The sequence below is a fragment of the Herpailurus yagouaroundi genome, unplaced genomic scaffold, assembly GCF_014898765.1.
Source record: "Herpailurus yagouaroundi ecotype Mexico unplaced genomic scaffold, PumYag 164, whole genome shotgun sequence".
Lineage (NCBI taxonomy): Eukaryota > Metazoa > Chordata > Mammalia > Carnivora > Felidae > Herpailurus > Herpailurus yagouaroundi.
In genome coordinates this window covers 37,078,712-37,097,534 of record NW_024412405.1, presented here as the reverse complement: position 1 = coordinate 37,097,534, position 18,823 = coordinate 37,078,712, and the positions used below count along the sequence as shown (strand labels likewise).

The window sequence follows — 18,823 nt, the reverse complement described above, 5'->3', positions numbered from 1 at the left end:
TGAAGTGGACAAGTATAATTTATTTTCAACAAAATATTCTTACTGTAGGTGTTCTAACTTTGACAGACCCAGATCCCCATGACTGGGGACTAACGATAAACAATTTAGCTTGCCTTGACTATTGTCCCACCATCAACTCTTGCTAAAATATGTCCTCAAGGCTGACTGGAAGGTCAGAAAGAGAGTATTTTAAATCTAGAGATACCTTCAATAACATATATGTCTAAAATCTGTACATTTTAAAAATGGGGTTTTCTCTTCATTCTTCTTTTTTTGAAGAAATAATTACAGTTTGAGGTGATGCAGATACATTTCTAGTCTGGAAAACCTGGTGTGGGATAGGTGGATAAATATTCCCAAGCCAGCAGTATGTGACTTAGAGATTTGGTATTCACACACAATGCAAGAGTCCATGCGTGAACCCATTCTTGAGATGAGCAAGCTGGTTTATACTGATGATACCCAGAAATATTTTCTCTGCTGAAACTGAAATTAAATGACCACTTTGCTCCTTAAACACATTTTAGTTAATGAAGATACATATAACTGGATGGAGAATTTTAAGTAAACCCTTAGCTTTTTCTTTGCTTCATATGGAGTTGTAAACATAACAAAATTAATTATTCCCTTATTTTCAGAGTGCAAATTCAGAAATGTTGAGGGATATTTTCTGAAATCATTTAATTTAACAAAAGAAAAATTCATTAAAAACTCCACCTCTTTAAAAAAAACAATAATATGGGTCAAATTTAGAAAAAAAATCTTATGTTTATTTAAAAATATAATCAATTATTTGGCCTTGATTAAGTTTAGGCTAGATTGATGATTTATTTCAATTACTGAGATATAAAACCTAAAGTTGAATACAGTTCTGGAGACTCTAATTACATTAGTATTAAAAATGCCACATTAATAGATGAGAAGATATGTTACATTAAAGGCCTTCTGTTATGTCCTTGGAGAGGTAAATAAAATTAATTACATTTCTACTGGGAGAAAGTTTAATATGGTAGGAAATGTGTACAGAAAAATATCACTAAGAATCAAGTACTAGCATAAAAAATTTAAAAAAGAAAACACAACAAAAGTAACAGCACAGTATCTTCAAGCACATTCTTACTATTAGCTACTCCAAATATGGAGAAATAAAGGGCAAAAATCTCCATCTGGGGTCCACATGATCGCTTCATGTGTGGGCAAGAAAATTATGCTTTCTTGTATCCCAAACACTCTTATTATTTTGGCTCCATGCTCTATGTTATTGTTAACTGTAAGTATTTTTGATTCATAATGTACTGTACGTAAAATATACATCCTGGGGACTACATAGGAAATCCGTGCAAAGTTTTGTATAGCTTTTTGAAGTCTGTTCTTTGAAGAAACCCTATTAACTGAAACAAATTTATTTATGAAAGAAGGGATTTTTTGGATTCTTTTATATTAGACATATTTTAAGTGACTAAACATATCATTTCCTCACTGGAAGGCCAACAGTTTAAAAATAACTAAATATTTATTAGAACTGGTGTGCCGTCGTTTAGTAAATCAGACAAACTTAAACAGTTAGATTCCTCCCATCAGTTGGCAATAAGGAGAGCATTGAGGCAGAATGACTTTTCAAATGCCCAGGTCATTTTCACTGAAGCTTTTATTAAGTCTGCGTATACATATTTCTAAACCAGTTTGATTAGTGTAGCAAGTTTAAAATCTCCAACAGCTGGAAAAAGTTCAATGTCATGATTCAGTCAATCTCCTGAGTGGCTTAAGCTGGAATAGTATGAATTTGGGAAAAATTCACAGCTGAGTCTTCCCTGTTGCTTTCTTCCAGGTTACCAAAAGGCCTACCTGTATGTTAGTCAGCAGGGTCTCTATGGAAGACAATCCATCAGGAAACAGAAAAGGAGGCGGAAAACCTGGAGGTAGTGGTTGTCCATGCCCAGTTAGAGAAAGTTTGTCAAGGCTGTCTCTTGCGGTTGGTGTGGAAAGCGGGGTCTCATCTGTATGTGATTGAAACAAAAATATAGAACAAGTTACGCTTGTCTGTTTTTATTAGACCTCAGTAATGGCTTCCCTAGTGGTTTCCAGAACATTTATTGCAAATTGGTTCCTGCTATCAGGAGAAAATGCTTTCTGCTGAATTTTCTTTAATGAAAAAGCTGTGGAGATACAACAAGATAACATTAATGAGTAACTTTATAAGCCTTTTAAATGCAGTCTCTAATGAGACTGAGTTTACAGTGCCATAGAATCTTTTTAAAACAAATATTATCTCACATATAGTTGTGATAATATACTCAGGCTGACTTTATGGGCACCTTCCCAATTATCTCATTTTAGTTTGTTCTGTTTGGATTGACAATAGAATATTTCTAGAGCTTCATATAAAAGAAATGCTTTGTATATTAGTATGTGTGTTGCTCAATTAACCCTTCCTTTATATCAATGATCTGTTCAAATATATTCTTAAGGAATCTACAAAAAGATGTACAATTAAAATTTGTCATTTTACGACTAAAAAGAAAAACCGGAATCAAATATATTCCTAAATTATAAACGAATTATTCAGTATCATTAAAACTAAAGGTCTAATTCTATTGACCCTGAACACTTTTTACCTTCTGATTGAAAAACTAGCCCTTTATACATGAAAAAGGAGTCTAAAGAAAGGATAATGAAGCACAACGTCCATAACAATATTTAGAAAATCAAATATAAAACCCTCTAAGATAAATTAATCTTTACTTTATTTATTGAATATTCTTCAAAATTTTAAGCAACTCAGAGTAATGTCTCGATATGGATTCCTTTTACTCTCACGGTGAAATCTTTTCATTCAGCTCTTTATTATTTAAACATTTTTTTACAGTTTCATTTCAGACACCAACGTTATGGCTTATTTTAGTTTATTATATCACAGAGAAAATTTTATTCATGGCAGGATTCTCAATTTTATAAATATTTTCATATTTCACCCCAGGAAAATTAATCAGAGCAATGTATTTGCACAGTCCTGATAGGATCTCTCAATTTTGCAAGTGGCTAAAAACTTCAGCACACTTGCCTTTATGCTTATAATTTGATTCCACTGTTCTCGATCATTCCTTTATTTTTCATTACAACACCTAACCACACAACACGTTTTCCAATTACCTCTCTCTGGGGCAGAAATATGGAAGTAGGCACCTCTCTGTTTCTAACTAATGTCAGAACAAGTTAAGTTCATCTCCGTCACCTTTCCACATTTTTAGTTAACAGGCCAAAAGGGAAGAGAAGTTGGGGAGGAGAGTATCGGACACAGGCTTTCTTTCTATTAACTGCCTCTCTTCTCACACTACACTCACTCCCTCTGCGGTTTCTCCTTTCACTCCCTTCTCTGTTGACTTACTGACAGGCGATCTGAGGCCGCAGGTTCTAGAAGAAACGGGAGTTAAGCAGCTAAAGTAGGACTCTCTGTGTTGTTATTATTATTATTTTTTTTTTTATCAATCTTGTCACTGGGGGTTGAAGAAAGACTGCCGTGCAGGGGTAGGGCTACTGCATGGCTAATGTGATCAAGATGATCTTGGACACCCTTTACCTAGCTGTCATAAATTACTCCTCCAGACCAAGGCTGCTAGTGTTTTCTCATAATAGCTCCAAAAAGGCGCTTGTTAAACATCTATGTGCATGTGAAATTGTTTAAGAATGGAGAGCAATATTTTTCGATCAGCATCACCTTTGCTGTCACATGCTAAAGAAAATGTGGCTTAATAGATCATGGGGATAATAATTGCTTGTCTCTTGAAGAGAGGCATAGAACCAGATGACCACCTGAATTTGCTTTCAGCTTTAGAGACTGATTCCACAATTCTTTAAAGATCGTCTAAGAAAAAAGCACCATATGAATGTACACACACACACACACATACATACACACACACATTTGAGTATAAGTTCCGTCATTCCCATGACTATTTGATGTAACTTCAATACATTTATGCTTGACTATGTTTGGCTGTTGTGCAAATTAATTAATAAAATCACTCATGACACACATATTTACATAGCTAATATTTACTTAACATAAACAATGTGCTAGATACTGAGGACAGAAGGCTTAAAAACACAATCTACAAACCTCAAGTAGCTTAACCTGGCCTGGAGTGACTGATCCCAATTGTTAGTAGCCAATTCCTATAGGTGGTGAAATATTTTGTCCCCCAACATTATTTCATTAGCTACTCTATTTTTCCCAATATAGGATTCAAATTGGTGTGTGTGTGTGTGTGTGTGTGTGTGTGTGATCTGTTTTTCTGCAGTTGCTTCAGTGGAATCCTCATGCTCATCTTGGTCCTCACGGTTTCAACTATCATTTGGTATAGACTTGCATGATTGGGTTCATTCATTAGTCATTTTATATAGGAGAGATATTACATAAGGCCACTCTCAATATGAAGCTAAGAAACAGTAAAATTTAGAGCACAGTGACAACTAAAGAAATGAAAATAAAGGGTGATTCTTAAGATCAATATATATTTTTGAAAAGAAGACACACTGATCAAAGATCAAACATACAAAACAAAAATATTCCTTTGGGCTTCAAGACCCTACTAAAAAGTTGTCATCTTGTGGCAATTAACATCATAGAAAGTCTCATTTAGTCTCCTTACAAAGATGGTAAAATTGGGAATATAGTCCTTCCTTTTGAAATAAAAATGACCTTTGATATCCTAAATGCTCTAAGAAGATTAAAGCAAATGTTTGAGAGTCCAGACAACATGGAAAAGAGTTTTAACATTACCTAATCTCCACTGACTTCAAACAGTGAACAATGATGAAGCACAAATTCACAAAACACCTTATTCCAAATTGATATATCTGCACATACTTCTTTTAAGTTTTGTTTGTAAAAGAAAGTTTGTCAGATTGCATGCTCTTTGGATTATCACAACATTTGACAATGTAGTCTGTCTTCTGTTCTTGAATATTTTGCTTTCAAATAATTTTAAACTTATGAAGGGTTACAAGAATTGGACAAAGAATTCCTATATACTCCTGGGGTGGGTTGCATGATAGTCCCCTAAAATATATATCCATGCCTAATCCCCGGAACCTCTGAATGGTAGCTTGCTTGGAAAGAGGATTTTTACAGATGTGATTAAGTTAAACATCTTGAAGTGAGGACATCATCTGGGTTTAGGATGGATGCCGAATCCAATGACAAGTGTCATTATAAGAGAAAAGCAGAGGGAGACTTGAGAGAGACAGAAGAGATCCACAGTCAAGAGGAAGAGGCAGAGTGGAGAGGGAGATGGAGATCAGAATTTCCCAGCCATAGTAAATGCATGACGCTGACAGACACCAAAAGCTACAAGAAGTAAGGAATGGATTCTCCTTTATAGTCTCTTGCGCGGGGTGGAGACTATGCCTGCGAATACTTTGATTTTAGACCTCTGTCTTCCAGAACTCCAGAAAGAAAATTAATTTTTGTTGTTTTAAGCCGTCAAGATTGTGGCAATTTGTTAAATCAGCCCTAGAAAATGAATCAACTCCTTACTCAAATTCACCAATTGTTTGCATTTTGCCATGTTTACTTTGAAATTATTTCTCTGCTCTCTCCCTCTCTTCTTCTGTGTGTATGTTTACATATGTTTCAACCATCTTCCCTTTTAATCCTAAAACGTCAATGCACATTTCATAAGTATAAGGACACACTCTTACCTGACTACAGTAAGTATAAAATCAGCAAGAATAACACACAGAGAATACTATTGTTTAATCAAGAGTTTCTATCCCGATTTCATTATTTGTAGGATATTTTACTGTAAAGAGTTAAATAATTAACACATCTTATAATGTACTTGACAAATACTTGGGGAATATTTTCTCTGGGTTTGTGGTTATATACTAGCCACTAAGATGGCCTCTGATGATTCCTCCCTCCTGTTATTCACATCCTTTCTAGAACCTTCCCCCTTAATCTGAGTCATATCTAACAAACAGAGAAAAACAAATGTGTTAGTCTGTCACTTCCAAGATTCGGTTATAACAATTTATAGTTTCCATTTTCCTCTCTCTCTTTCTCTTACATTTCTTGCCCTGGGAAAAACCAGCTGTCCTGTCATGAGACAACCCTGTGGAGGTACACATGACAAGGAACTGAGGCCTGCCAGAAACCATGTGAGTTGGCTTGAAAGCAGATTCCCCCTGCCCGGTTGAACCTTTACATGAGGCTATAACACAAGCTGACAGCAGAGCTGAAACCTCATGAGAGACCTTAAACCAGAAGCACCTAGCTAAGTTGCATCCAAATCCTGATCCACAGAAACTGATATTTTAAATGTGTGATGGTTTAAGCCACTAATTGTTGGTACAATTTGTTACACGGCTATTGATAACTAGAACAGGACCTCACATTTTGAATACTTTGGATTATGTACAGAAAATGACTTAGTGTCCAAGGCATATCAACCACTTTGGACATGTAACAACTTCTTCGGCTTCGATTTTCTCAAATTAATATATATATAATACATATTAATATATTTTAACCTATATATATATTGAATGAGACAAACTCTAGTGTCACGCAAATGTAAAATTTCACATTCTCTATTTTCTCTTATAAAAATTCTTAAAAATTAGTTGAGTGGATGGGGCACCTGGGTGGCTCAGTCGGTTAAGCGTCGGACTTCAGCTCAGGTCGTGATCTCACAGTTCATGAGTTCGAGCCCCGGATCGGGCTGACAGCTCAGAGCATGGAGCCTGCTTTGGATTCTGTCTTTCTCTCTCCCTGCCCTCCCCCATTCATTCTCTGTCTCTCTCTGTCTCAAATAAATATTAAAAAATTAAAAAAAATAGTTGAGTGGACATTTCACCCATATTTACCGGAGATTTCACCTATATTGACTGAAAAAGAATTGAATCACATAAACACAAAATAAAGCAAGTTATTGATTATATAGGTTTACAAACTCCATTTTACAAGGATTCTTAAATTTTCTGGTTTCATTTTATCGAATTAGAAAAAGTTCAACCATTTATAAGATAGGCACTCCGTACACCTGGGATGGAAAATTAGATGCAGGGAAGGGTATGTCCTCCTAAGAATAAAGTAAGCACTTTTGAAAGCCACACTAACTAGGGTACAATTTTTTAAGTACTCCATATCCATAGGGGACCAGTAGTTATGCCAGTTCTCAAAGGAGTTCTTGTTATTTTTAAATTCCTAAAAAAGAGTGATTTATAACTTTCTTGTATTTTAATTCAGTTGCAGGGAACCACGGTGGTTTTCTAAAGGAAAATAGAACTGCACATAATACAATGTCATAAATGATTTCATCTGTTAACCAGAAAAATACTGATTAACATTTTAATAATTATATAATAAGTATAATGACAGTTATAACAACATACAATCAATTAGGATAAACTAGGATATAATGGACAAGATAAATAGAATGCAGAGATGGAAGATAAGAAAACGTTTATAAATCCAAAATCAATGAAGTATGAAAAAAATGGTATTTCATTCTGCTCATCATATCATCTCATGATTTTCCTTGTATTTTAAGTCACATATCAATAAATGACTATCAGTAAGATTGATGCCTCTGTAAGACAGCTTTTTTTTCCATCCAATCTTATCACACGTAACAATTTAGCAGGATATCCTAAGGAACAATGTTGTTTAAAAAAATAATGGGCCTCTACTTTTAAAATGTTTTCTTTCCTGTTAATAAAATCTACTCAGTTGTTATTTTCATAACTAATCCCTTTGGGTTTGAATTATATATTCTCTTTCAAGTTCTTGTGTGTGTGTGTGTGTGTGTGTGTGTGTGTGTGTGTGTCTTTTTGTATCTGATGTCTTTTATTACATCATAAATTCCAAGTACAAAAATATTCACTTTTAGAAAACCATACGTTCCAAGGGAATTTACATTTATTCATCTTGATGTAAGTAGATAGCAACACTATTAAAATAGAAAAGTCTCTCTATTTAATGTTTACAAGTGATCTGGGATTTTGTATGAAAATATTATATTTTTATACTGGAAAAGTGAAAAAAATGTTGACAAAAATTCTAGAAAATATGATAATCTCTATGAATATTTATTTATCAAAATATGAATGTTTCTTTGCCCCTTTTTGTTACATTTCTATCACAGTTATATAGGAAATTACACTTATTGGTGGTTTTTTTAAACTCATCGGCCACATCATTCAACTGGAGTACAGGCATGAATAATCTAAAATACCAAGGGTTGGTATTTAAAAGATTTATTTGAAACTTATATTCAGGCATCAGACACAGTCTTTTAAGTTGAGTTCAATCATATCCTCAATCCTAGTTCACTCTTACTGTAGGACTCTTGGTTTAATTTGGCAATGGAAACTAATAATAAAGTAGAATACTGTGATCCAAAGTGCAATCTTCAATTAGAAATGGTCATGTAAACTTTTTTCTTTCTATTTTCATCTTCTCATAAAATAACAGATTACAAAATATCACATCAAATTTTATTTGCATGACTTTCATGTATCTATTTCAAGTCTTATAAAATATCCAGGGGTATGACAGAGTAAAGCTATTTTCCCGTATTTAATTTTAAGCCCATTTCTCAAAATCTGGATGCAGCTATGGTAAAATGAAGAGCAAACCAGGCTAGATTCAGAAAGTGTGAGTTCAAGCCCTGGCTCTAGCAAGTATTAGCAAATAGTGGAGAAAAAAATCCATCTCTTATATTCTATGAGATTCATTTATTTACTAAAAAGATGATTACAAACTCAAAGGATTATAGTTTAAATCCAAGTAGATTATGTATATGAAAGTGCTTTGTAAAATATAAAATGCTAACAATAAACTCTCAATAATTAACAAATCACTAAATGTATTATACATTCCCATTGGTAAACTTGGCTTCAATGTGCCATGGAGAGAATCTTGCTCTTGTACCATAAGCACGAGACTTCTCTACTATTTCTCTCGAATGAGGCTCGTGATGATGAAGTATTACGTTGATAATAAAATTCTTACTATATGTTATTTTGGTTGCCTTAGACAAACTAACCCTGAATTAGTTCAGCGAACAGTTAAAATTAACTATGATAGAAATAACTTGAGAAAGGGCAAAAGGATACGAACTAGTTTATCAACTTCTCTTCTGGCAGCAGGACCTAGAGGAAATGGGTAAGGTGACTTACACAGAAAGAAAACAGTACAGATTCTGGAGAAATCAACTGTCAGAAACATAAAAACACTTAGGAGTTTCCTTGGAACAGTATCTGGATTTTGAGTTTGGGTGAATGAGGGGAAGGATTTAATATGGAAAGGACATCATTGTAAGTGCGTGTTTGGCAGCATGCTGGAGGTGCGCTAAAATATACACCAAACTCACAGTTCTGCCTAATCTGATGTACTTTAAACTATGTATTGCACATATATGCAATTATCACCTGTATCAGTGGTTCTTACCTCTTGTGTAGTTTACCTTTGAGATGCTGATGGAAATCAGGGATCACTCCTTAAAGGTAAAAATAGAACATAGAATCTCAGCTCCCTAACACAGAGTAAGCCCTTATTAATATCTATCGAAGGAATATGTGAATGAGAGGAGTTGAGGGTAAAGCTGGAGCAGTAAAAAGTGCAGAAATGAGAAGGATGTAAGTCTCTTGCACACCCTGAGGTTATATCACACCCATGATAGTAAAACTAAAAATACCTTCTATTGGAAAACCACTCTATTGATTACAAGACAACTTCATAGACATTATCTTGCGTGAGGAGGAAGCTGTAGAAAGAAGATTTTAAAAATGCATGCAATTATAATCTCAATAAGGTTATGGTGCCAAAGGATTGACTCAAATGGCACCCAGTGGTTATTAAGAAAGAGGAGAGATAATATTTACATGATACAAGTACAGAAAGGGTGAAGAAAATAAAATCTTCATGGCAAGGTATATTAGAAACGAGCACTGAATATTGGGAAAGAATTAAACAGGAGGAGAGCAAGTGGTTCTATAAGGAAACCATGCAGGTTGACTGTTCAAGGAAAACCGGCATCCTGAGGGTCCTGAAGAAATTTTTATTTTTAAAGGGAAACCCTATTTTCTACCATTATGCTTAAAATACAGTCTTTAATTTCTGGCTATTCTACATTTATATTTCAAAAATCTATGTATGAAGGAAACTTTAAATCAAGCTATAGATTAATAATTCCAGACGGAGACTTGACGGCAAACTCCTCACCGTCTTTCACACCTGAGACAATGAAACTACACACTCTGATATCTGTGTGTACATTTTTTCTTCCTGCCACAGCCTCACAGCTTGGGATTTCTTGGCATGCGCGTGTGCTCGTGGGCGCGCGCGCGCGCACACACACACACACACACACACACACACACACATTTACCTTTTAAACACTTCGGGTGGCTTTTACCCCTGCTTGTTTGTAAAAGACATAAGTCCTAGTGTTTATGAAAGAGCTGGCACAGCTATGCTGAAAAGATCCACTTCATTGACCTTTCTGTCTCTTCCGTGACCCTGTAGGTTTAACCTCACTGCTGATACTGCAAGTGAATATGGGAAAACATTTATTGAAAGCTGCATAACACACACGGTTATTTTCCTCGGTTGATGTTTTGCATATCTGCACAGTAGGGCCATTAAGGGTTCTAAGAGCACAACGGAAACAATCATAGCGTTTGTTTTTAGATGACTGACTCAGGACATGTACACCAGGCTTTATATAGAAACTGTTTTTGTTTTATTAAGGGACTGTTTGCCTGTTAGTGATAACATCATTAAAAATAAATGAAAGGGGGCTGGTAAAATGCTTCCCAAAAGCAGAAACCTAATTAAAGGTGATATGCCTGCTATGAGGCTTTTTTCAGGACTCAGAAATAGAACGAGGTTAGTTCTTTCTCATTTTATAAGGCCCAGAGAAGACCTCACACTAAAACATCACTTCTGATCTAATTTTCTATTTCTGTGTACTTTAATAATCTACTTTAAGGGCTGTGCTTGCCCATAGAAAGTGAGCTAGTTTTGTTCCCACAGATAGCTGCTTCATCATGTCGCAGTGTATGAAGAGAAAATCTGATGGTTCGGGTCAAACAAACAAACAAAAAAGCACTCTCCTTTTACAGCAAATCGTACTGGTGGTGATATACACAGTCACAGCAGTTGAAATAATGCACAAATATTTCATAATCCTAAAAGACCACTTTTGAGAGTCCGAGTTAAAGGTAAAAAAACATTTCCAAATCATGGTTTATAATTTCAGAAAGAAAAAAAAAAAGTAGACCCTTTCATTTTAAGGGGTGGAGTTACTCTAATTTCATGGATGGTGGAAAAAGCAGGAAACTGCATTCCCTTGATAACTCTGCCCTTATTGTGCTGTGACCTTGGCCAATTTACTTAAATTTACATCTGCCAAAAATGAGTTTCTGAAATGTGCTTTGAGAATTTTCAGGGGGGTGGGAGGGAGGAGTTGTCACATCAATTCAAGGCCTTTTCAAAATTAATATTACTTTAGAAGTAAAGAGAAAAAGACGAGAACACTGGGCTCCCTCACAGAGCACTATAGTTTGATACCCTGGTTTCTTCTTGTCACCTCTGCACAGTTCGGGTTCATTTATGAGTCTCCAAGCTGAAAATGAATCTTTTGCTAAGTAAATAAAACAGAACAGTTCCCAGCTTATCCCCCTGAAATGTAAAGTAGCTCTGGTATTATGGATTATTTAAAATTGGATTTGCACATAGGTGTTAGACTAAAACTATCATGGAATTACAAGAAGTGGGAGAAATCTTTGGAAATCATTTGGTGTAAATTTTCATTTTTCAAACAGAGTAAGTCCGATAAGTGATTGACCCAAAGTTCTTCAAGCCCAAGTTTGCAAATTCTCATTTCTTTCTTCATTAAAAGTTATAGTATCGGGGCGCCTGGGTGGCGCAGTCGGTTAAGCGTCCGACTTCAGCCAGGTCACGATCTCGCGGTCCGGGAGTTCGAGCCCCGCGTCAGGCTCTGGGCTGATGGCTCAGAGCCTGGAGCCTGTTTCCGATTCTGTGTCTCCCTCTCTCTCTGCCCCTCGCCCGTTCATGCTCTGTCTCTCTCTGTCCCAAAAAAATAAATAAACGTTAAAAAAATTTTTTTTTAAAAAAGTTATAGTATCAATTTAGAGGAAATACTGGGAAAAATATTCTGAATGCTTCCAACGGTATACATACATACCACAAATATACATACACTTAAGACAACTGAAGCATAGCGGGATATTTAATAACTATTAAGGAATTTTAGGAGCGATAATAATGTGATTGTGATTTAAAGACAAGAGCCCTTATTGTTAAGATATATACACGGGAAATTTAAAATATATATATATTTACAGATTAAGTAAAATATGTTGGGGATTGAGTTCAAAATTATCTGAGGGAGAGAAGGAATTGGGTGGGGGAATTTATAATATCAGTTGGGGCTTGCAATGATCATTTTTAAAGCCAAATAATGGGTAGGCATATGAGGGGTTTGTTACTCTATGCTAATTTTATGCTTGTTTGAAATTTTCTATAATAAAAGGATTTTAACATAAAAATAATGCTATGCAGTAAAAATTCTATTAACTCATTTTTCTTTCAAAATTCAGAGGCATTGGTATGATGATCATCAGCATTACCATCAAAATAACTAGCATATACTGAGTGCTTTCTGTGTGTGCAAAGCAATGTTCTAAGCACTTTGCATGCATTAACTAATTTAATCCTCTCAATAATTCTGGTAGATTGTTACTAGTGTTCTACTCATTTTACACATGAGTAGATAGAGGTAAACATAAGTTAATTAACTTGCCAAGATAACTCGGCTAGTAAAGAGAGGAGCCAAATTCAAACCTAAGTAGCCCTGCTCCAGAACCCTTAAACATACAAGGAGTAAAATGTAAATTATCTATAAGATTTTTTTAAATGCATTGGTATATGTGTTCAAGTATAACAAACATACATTCCAAAAAAGGTAATAATTTTATACTTATTTTATCTCAGACTAGAAAGAAAACTTAGACACTTCTATGTCATTCCTTCTTAATCAAGGGTTGACTCACTCCTTAAAACCTAGCCAGTATTCATCTTAAGCAGCCAAGATTCATTCAAACTGGCGATTTGCACTGTCAGACTTGTAATCATTCATTTCTTTTGTAAGTTTATTTATTGATTTTGAGAGAGAATGAGCATGAGCATGACTCGGGAGAGGCAAAGAGAGAGGGAGGGTGAGAGAATCCCAAGCAGGCTCCACAATGTCAGCACACAGCCTGATGCAGGGCTCAAACCCACGAACCTTGAGATTATGACCTGAGCTGAAGTCAAGAGTCAGATGCTCAACCAAATGAGCCACCCAGGTGTCCCAGTGATCATTTATTTTTGAGTCCAAGATATTTTACCTTAGCAATGAAATTCCAGATTCTCACCACCTGGGACTAGCTAGAGATCTCCAACCACAAGTACAGTCGACAATATCATCCCTAATTTCAGGTGCCCACACAGGTATCTCCTGCAAATTCCCCCATTCTACACCTTTACTAAATGTCAACCATCCTGAAAAAGTGTATACTTTGTGAGAAATATTTAACCATGAAAATATCACTTTTAAAATGTCACATTCATTCCATTAGATAACAACAACAAAAAAAAAACAAAAACAAAAAACAAGGGCTACTTAAAGATTGTTAAAAAAGTTACAAGTGTTGAAGGAATTCACTCTAAGGAGCCAGTTCCATGCCTTACCCATTCGTCAGCTACAATTCAACCTTGAGTTGCCACAGTTTAATCTCTTGTACTTGTTCCAGTTTAGCATCTCCTAAAATTCCTCACCATATAACCCTAGCCATGAACTTGCCTCACTTTTCACCATGAGAACTTTGTTTAGGTTTCCAGAACCAGCCCCACTCCTCCCCTGACTCCGTCACCGCGCTCCATGCTCACACCAGAAGTTCAGGGAGTTCTTGGCTACCGCTGGGCTCTGGTAAGATATCGGGTACCAGGTTACTGAGATGTTGCCCTAGACATCAACTTGCTGATCTAGATAAATTAGCTTATGTAAGTCTGCTAATTGATCACAAATAATGACTCTTTCTAGGCCACAGGTGTGTTTTACTAGGTCACTTTCTTCTCACGTCCCTTGTCACAATCTCCTGAGATGGGAAGCACAGCGTGTGGAAGTGAAGTCTCCCGAGCCGACAGCCTCATAGCTCTACACCTTCAGCTTCACTGTCTTGAACCCATTCGTGTTTTCCCTCCCATATGGAACAACTAATAACTAATACATTTCACCAGCACTATTTCAAAGGATCAAATTCGGTGAAAATTATAACCAAAAAACTTCCTTTGTAGGTTTATTTCTTGAAGTGTGTACAACATGAAAAACTGTGAGGGAAGTAACTCACCATCTTGTTCACTGCTGTAACCTCAAAGGATGGTACATGACACAATTTTTATCATCAACTGGTTGAATACCTGATATAACTGACCTTCACTAGTTAGTGGGCTAAGCTCTTTGTTCTCATATTAATAAAGATAAATTTAAGCTGAGGTTAGTCTACATTTTAAATTAGTTGAGTCTGAATGAAGGAGAAGATATGTAATACAAAATGTTTGCACTTTGGGTTGCCTTTTTAGAGATGCGAATCCAGCATGAAAAACTTTTCTATTTTCTTTACGACATTTCTTTAAAGTTTATTTTTATTCAGTTTGAGAGAGAGATAGCAAGTGGGAAAGGGGCAGAGAGAGAGAGAGGGAGGCAGAATCCCAAGCAGGCTCCACGCAGTCAGCGCAGAAAACACGGGGCTCAAACCCACAAAATGTAAGATCATGACCTGAGCCGAAATCAAGAGTCAGACGCTTAACAGACTGAGAAACTCAGGTGCCCCTATTTATGATATTTTAATCTAAGTTTTAAAACCTCAAATTAAAAAATTGTGTAAATATATTTGTGGCTATGCAGTGCAGAAAGGGAACTGCTGATGATGTGTAAAAAGCATTAAGATTTGATTCATGAGCCTACATCATAAGTGATGTTGGCTGTTCTGGGCACTGGTGAACATGCCATGACAGAGGGTCTAGGCAAAGGCTGATATGCATCCTGTCAAGAATATTATAGAAACTCTTCCCTAGAAATTGATAGGAGGTTAAACTAAATGACCTTTTTATCCCTTTTACCTATTGAGGTTTTACGACTTCTTCCTTTAAAACTAACTGCTTTCTAACATAGTCATATAAAAATGCAAAGGAGAGCACTAATTTTTAGGATTTAGGGAAATATAAAAAGTTAAGAGTGTATGTTTATGTCAAAGTCAGCAGTCTTCCCTTGGCGAGAAGGGGATTCTTGAACAGCACAGCTGCTATTTTGCAACTCTCAGAGCATAAAAACATAACGCATATTCCCGGACCTTTACTACATATAAGTTTTAAAACATTGATTTCCAATCTATAACCACTTGTTCTTTGTAGCAAAGAAAAAAGATGACATTGTCAGATTTATAAAATTGTTGTTAGTAGCTTTTTAATGTGTTCTATTTAAATTTTTTTTTAACGTTTATTTATTTTTTTGGGACAGAGAGAGACAGAGCATGAACGGGGGAGGGGCAGAGAGAGAGGGAGACACAGAATCAGAAACAGGCTCCAGGCTCTGAGCCATCAGCCCAGAGCCCGACGCGGGGCTCGAACTCACGGACCGCGAGATCGTGACCTGGCCGAAGTCGGACGCTTAACCGACTGCGCCACCCAGGCGCCCCTAATGTGTTCTATTTAAGAAAAACACATCTGTTGGCTCACAAAAAGTCAAACAAAAGTTAAATACAGAAATGAGACGTCTTGCCCAAGTTTTCCCTCATCACCTATTTTTAAATGTAATTCAAAAAACTGTTTTAAATGTTAAAATTGCTTTAAATTCCAAAACAAGAAACACAAATCATTTTTTGGCCCACTGAATTATTTCCTGTTATCTTCTATTTTATATTCTATATGTCTAATAGCATGGATGCTTCAAATTCATTTTGAGGATTTTTAAAAATATCATAAAGAAGTTATGCATTCAAGGTGGAAGATAGAACATGGATGAAGAATCTTCGCTGGAAAGGAAACCTGTATTAAGGGATCTGAGGAAGGGTGGTATGGATGAGACCCAGTGAATATGAGAAGAGTTGGCTCATGCAGGTGTCAAAGTAAGAGGCTCGGAATTGCAAGAGCTCCTGTAAGCCGGACATGAGGTTATGGCCCACCATGATCAGGAGCACTTTGGGCATGGGTGATCATCTCACAGAAATGGGACTTCTTTCTAATCATGTATGTCTCGTGAGAATGTAGAACTATATTGTATCCTCATATGCCCATGTTAACTATCTATTCCCCTGGCATGTTCAATTCAAATCATGCTAGCATTACAGCTACTTAATATTTTCATACATATTTCTTTATTGTTAATCTTTCCTCATTAAATGCAAGCTCCTTAAGAATAAAATTGTTCTCTGTATTGATGGTATTGTGTTCCCTCTACCTCTAATGGTGCTTTGCATTTACTAGGCTCTCGAGAAATATGTGTAGAGTGAATAAATAAAAGTTTAAAAAGTATTTCAAAATGAAATAAATTAATCTCTCAGGCTATTTCTGTGCAATTAATTTTACTCAGAATTCTCAAATTTGTAAACATATATATTAGTTAAAGATTCTTTAAAAAAAAAGGTTTCTTTTTGAGAGAGACAGAGAGAGAGAGAGAGAGAGAGAGCGCAGGCATGCAAGTGGGCAGAGGCAGAGAGACAGGGAGACAGAATCCAAAGCAGGCTCCAGGCTCCAAGGTGTCAGCACAGAGCCCGATGAGGGGCTCAAACTCACAAACTGTGACATCATGACCTGAGCGGAAGTTGGACTCTTAACCGACTGAGCCACCCAGGCACCCCTAAAGATTCTTCTTAGTAACAATCAAGAAAGACTGAGAGAAGTTATATTACTATAGATAAAATGACCCTATAGTATCTAATGTATTTGAAGGAAAGTCAAAGAAAATTAAATTATATGCAAGTATATATATACAAATGACTACATGCACATACACACACATAAATACAAGGAACATATAGGTATGTAAGTATGTCAGTCAATAACTATTCTATATTTAGACAATTAATCTTCTTTAAAAACTATCACCAAAAGCTTTAGGCAAATATAAATAAGTTTCTTATTTGACATAATAAATTATCTTTTGTTACTTATTCTTTCCCCCATATAGTAAGATTTCAAAAGAATGAAAAACTCAGAAAGAACCTCGAAGTTTTACTACTACTTTCTATTTCGTCTCACATACTTTAAGATGAACAAATTATAAGTAGCATATGTATTGAAACATTATTTCATAAATGAGTTAATACTAATGGGAAATTTGAAAACAATTAAAATACTCAACTATATTAGAAAATGCCTCACATTTGAATAAACAAATCAAACATACAAGTTTATCTCCTACATTTTGATATACATGAAAAACTCACATTGCCCTTTGATGTCATTTTACATTAGAAAATTTAAAGAAATGCCATAACAAGTAAAAATAGTGTATTTATATGCATTTTCAAAACTCACACATAACTCAAGATTCTGATATGTCTCCACCTATGATGACCCAGGACAGTAGTTATGGGGGATAATTTATATTGGAGCCACTTTTTTTGGTTGGAATCATCATAAACAAATACCTTGTTTCTCTTATAATGTATTCTTTTTTTTTTTATTTTTTTTAACGTTTATTTATTTTTGAGACACAGAGAGGCAGAGCATGAACGGGGGAGGGTCAGAGAGAGAGGGATACACAGAATCTGAAGCAGGCTCCAGGCTCTGAGCTGTCAGCACAGAGCCCGATGCGGGGCTCGAACCCACGCACCGCAAAATCATGACCTGAGCCGAAGTCGGCCGCTCAACCTACTGAGCCACCCAGGTGCCCCAACTTATAATGTATTCTTAAATCTATTCCCTTTTATTTGCCCGCATACAAATTCTCCACAGAAATTTGAACACAGTGCCTAGCATAGAAATATATTCAAAAAATATAATGGGGGTTACTGGGTGGCTCAGTCAGTTAAGCATCTGACTGTGGCTCAAGTCATGATCTCACGGTTCTCGAGATCAAGCCCTGCATTGGTCTCCTTGCTGACAGTGTGGAGTCTGAGATTCTCTCTCTCCCTGTCTCTCTGCCCTCTACAACTCATGCCTGCATGAGCGCACACACACACACACACACACACACACACACAGTCTCTCTCTCTCTCTCTCGCCTTCTCTCTCAAAAAAATCATGATAATCTCAAGAAAATTATTTCTTTCATTATTAAAATTATTTTCAGAACTATTATAATCATAAATTTAATCAGAAACTTTTTAGGAAACAAGAATAATTCTGAAATATGAACTTATCTTGCCAATTGTTTAGTTGGCAAATAAGCCAAATTAGAAGTTAGTCTTTCTAGAAATATTTATAGATGAATAGCAAATTAAATATGGTATGGTGTACACTCTAACAAAGATAAGAAGAGAGGAAACTGGAGCAAGTAAGGACATTTAGTTCATCCTCGGACTTCTTGGAGGAAGAAAAAACCAAGCTCAGAATGAAGAAAAATCAGGATACAAAGCCCTAATGCAGAGCTAAAACCTTCATATATGGATAGATGGAAAAAAAATATTTTATTATCTCAAATCTTATGTGAAGTTTCTAAAATTGGCCTCTACTTACATTAGCTCCTTCAAAGGTTAAGGTATTTTTTCTTTTTTCTTTTTCTTTTTCTTTTTTTTTTTTTTTTTTTTT

General features: G+C 35.7%; 1 protein-coding gene across 1 annotated transcript in view; it reads right to left on the bottom strand.

Moving 5' to 3' along the window:
- Positions 1 to 18,823, bottom strand: part of DACH1 (dachshund family transcription factor 1) — a 443,609-nt gene that overhangs the window by 47,727 nt on the left and 377,059 nt on the right. Inside the window, exon 8 of the mRNA XM_040487387.1 lies at positions 1,846 to 1,997. Within this exon, the coding sequence (XP_040343321.1) occupies positions 1,846 to 1,997 (152 nt within the window). The remainder of the gene's footprint in view (positions 1 to 1,845; positions 1,998 to 18,823) is intronic.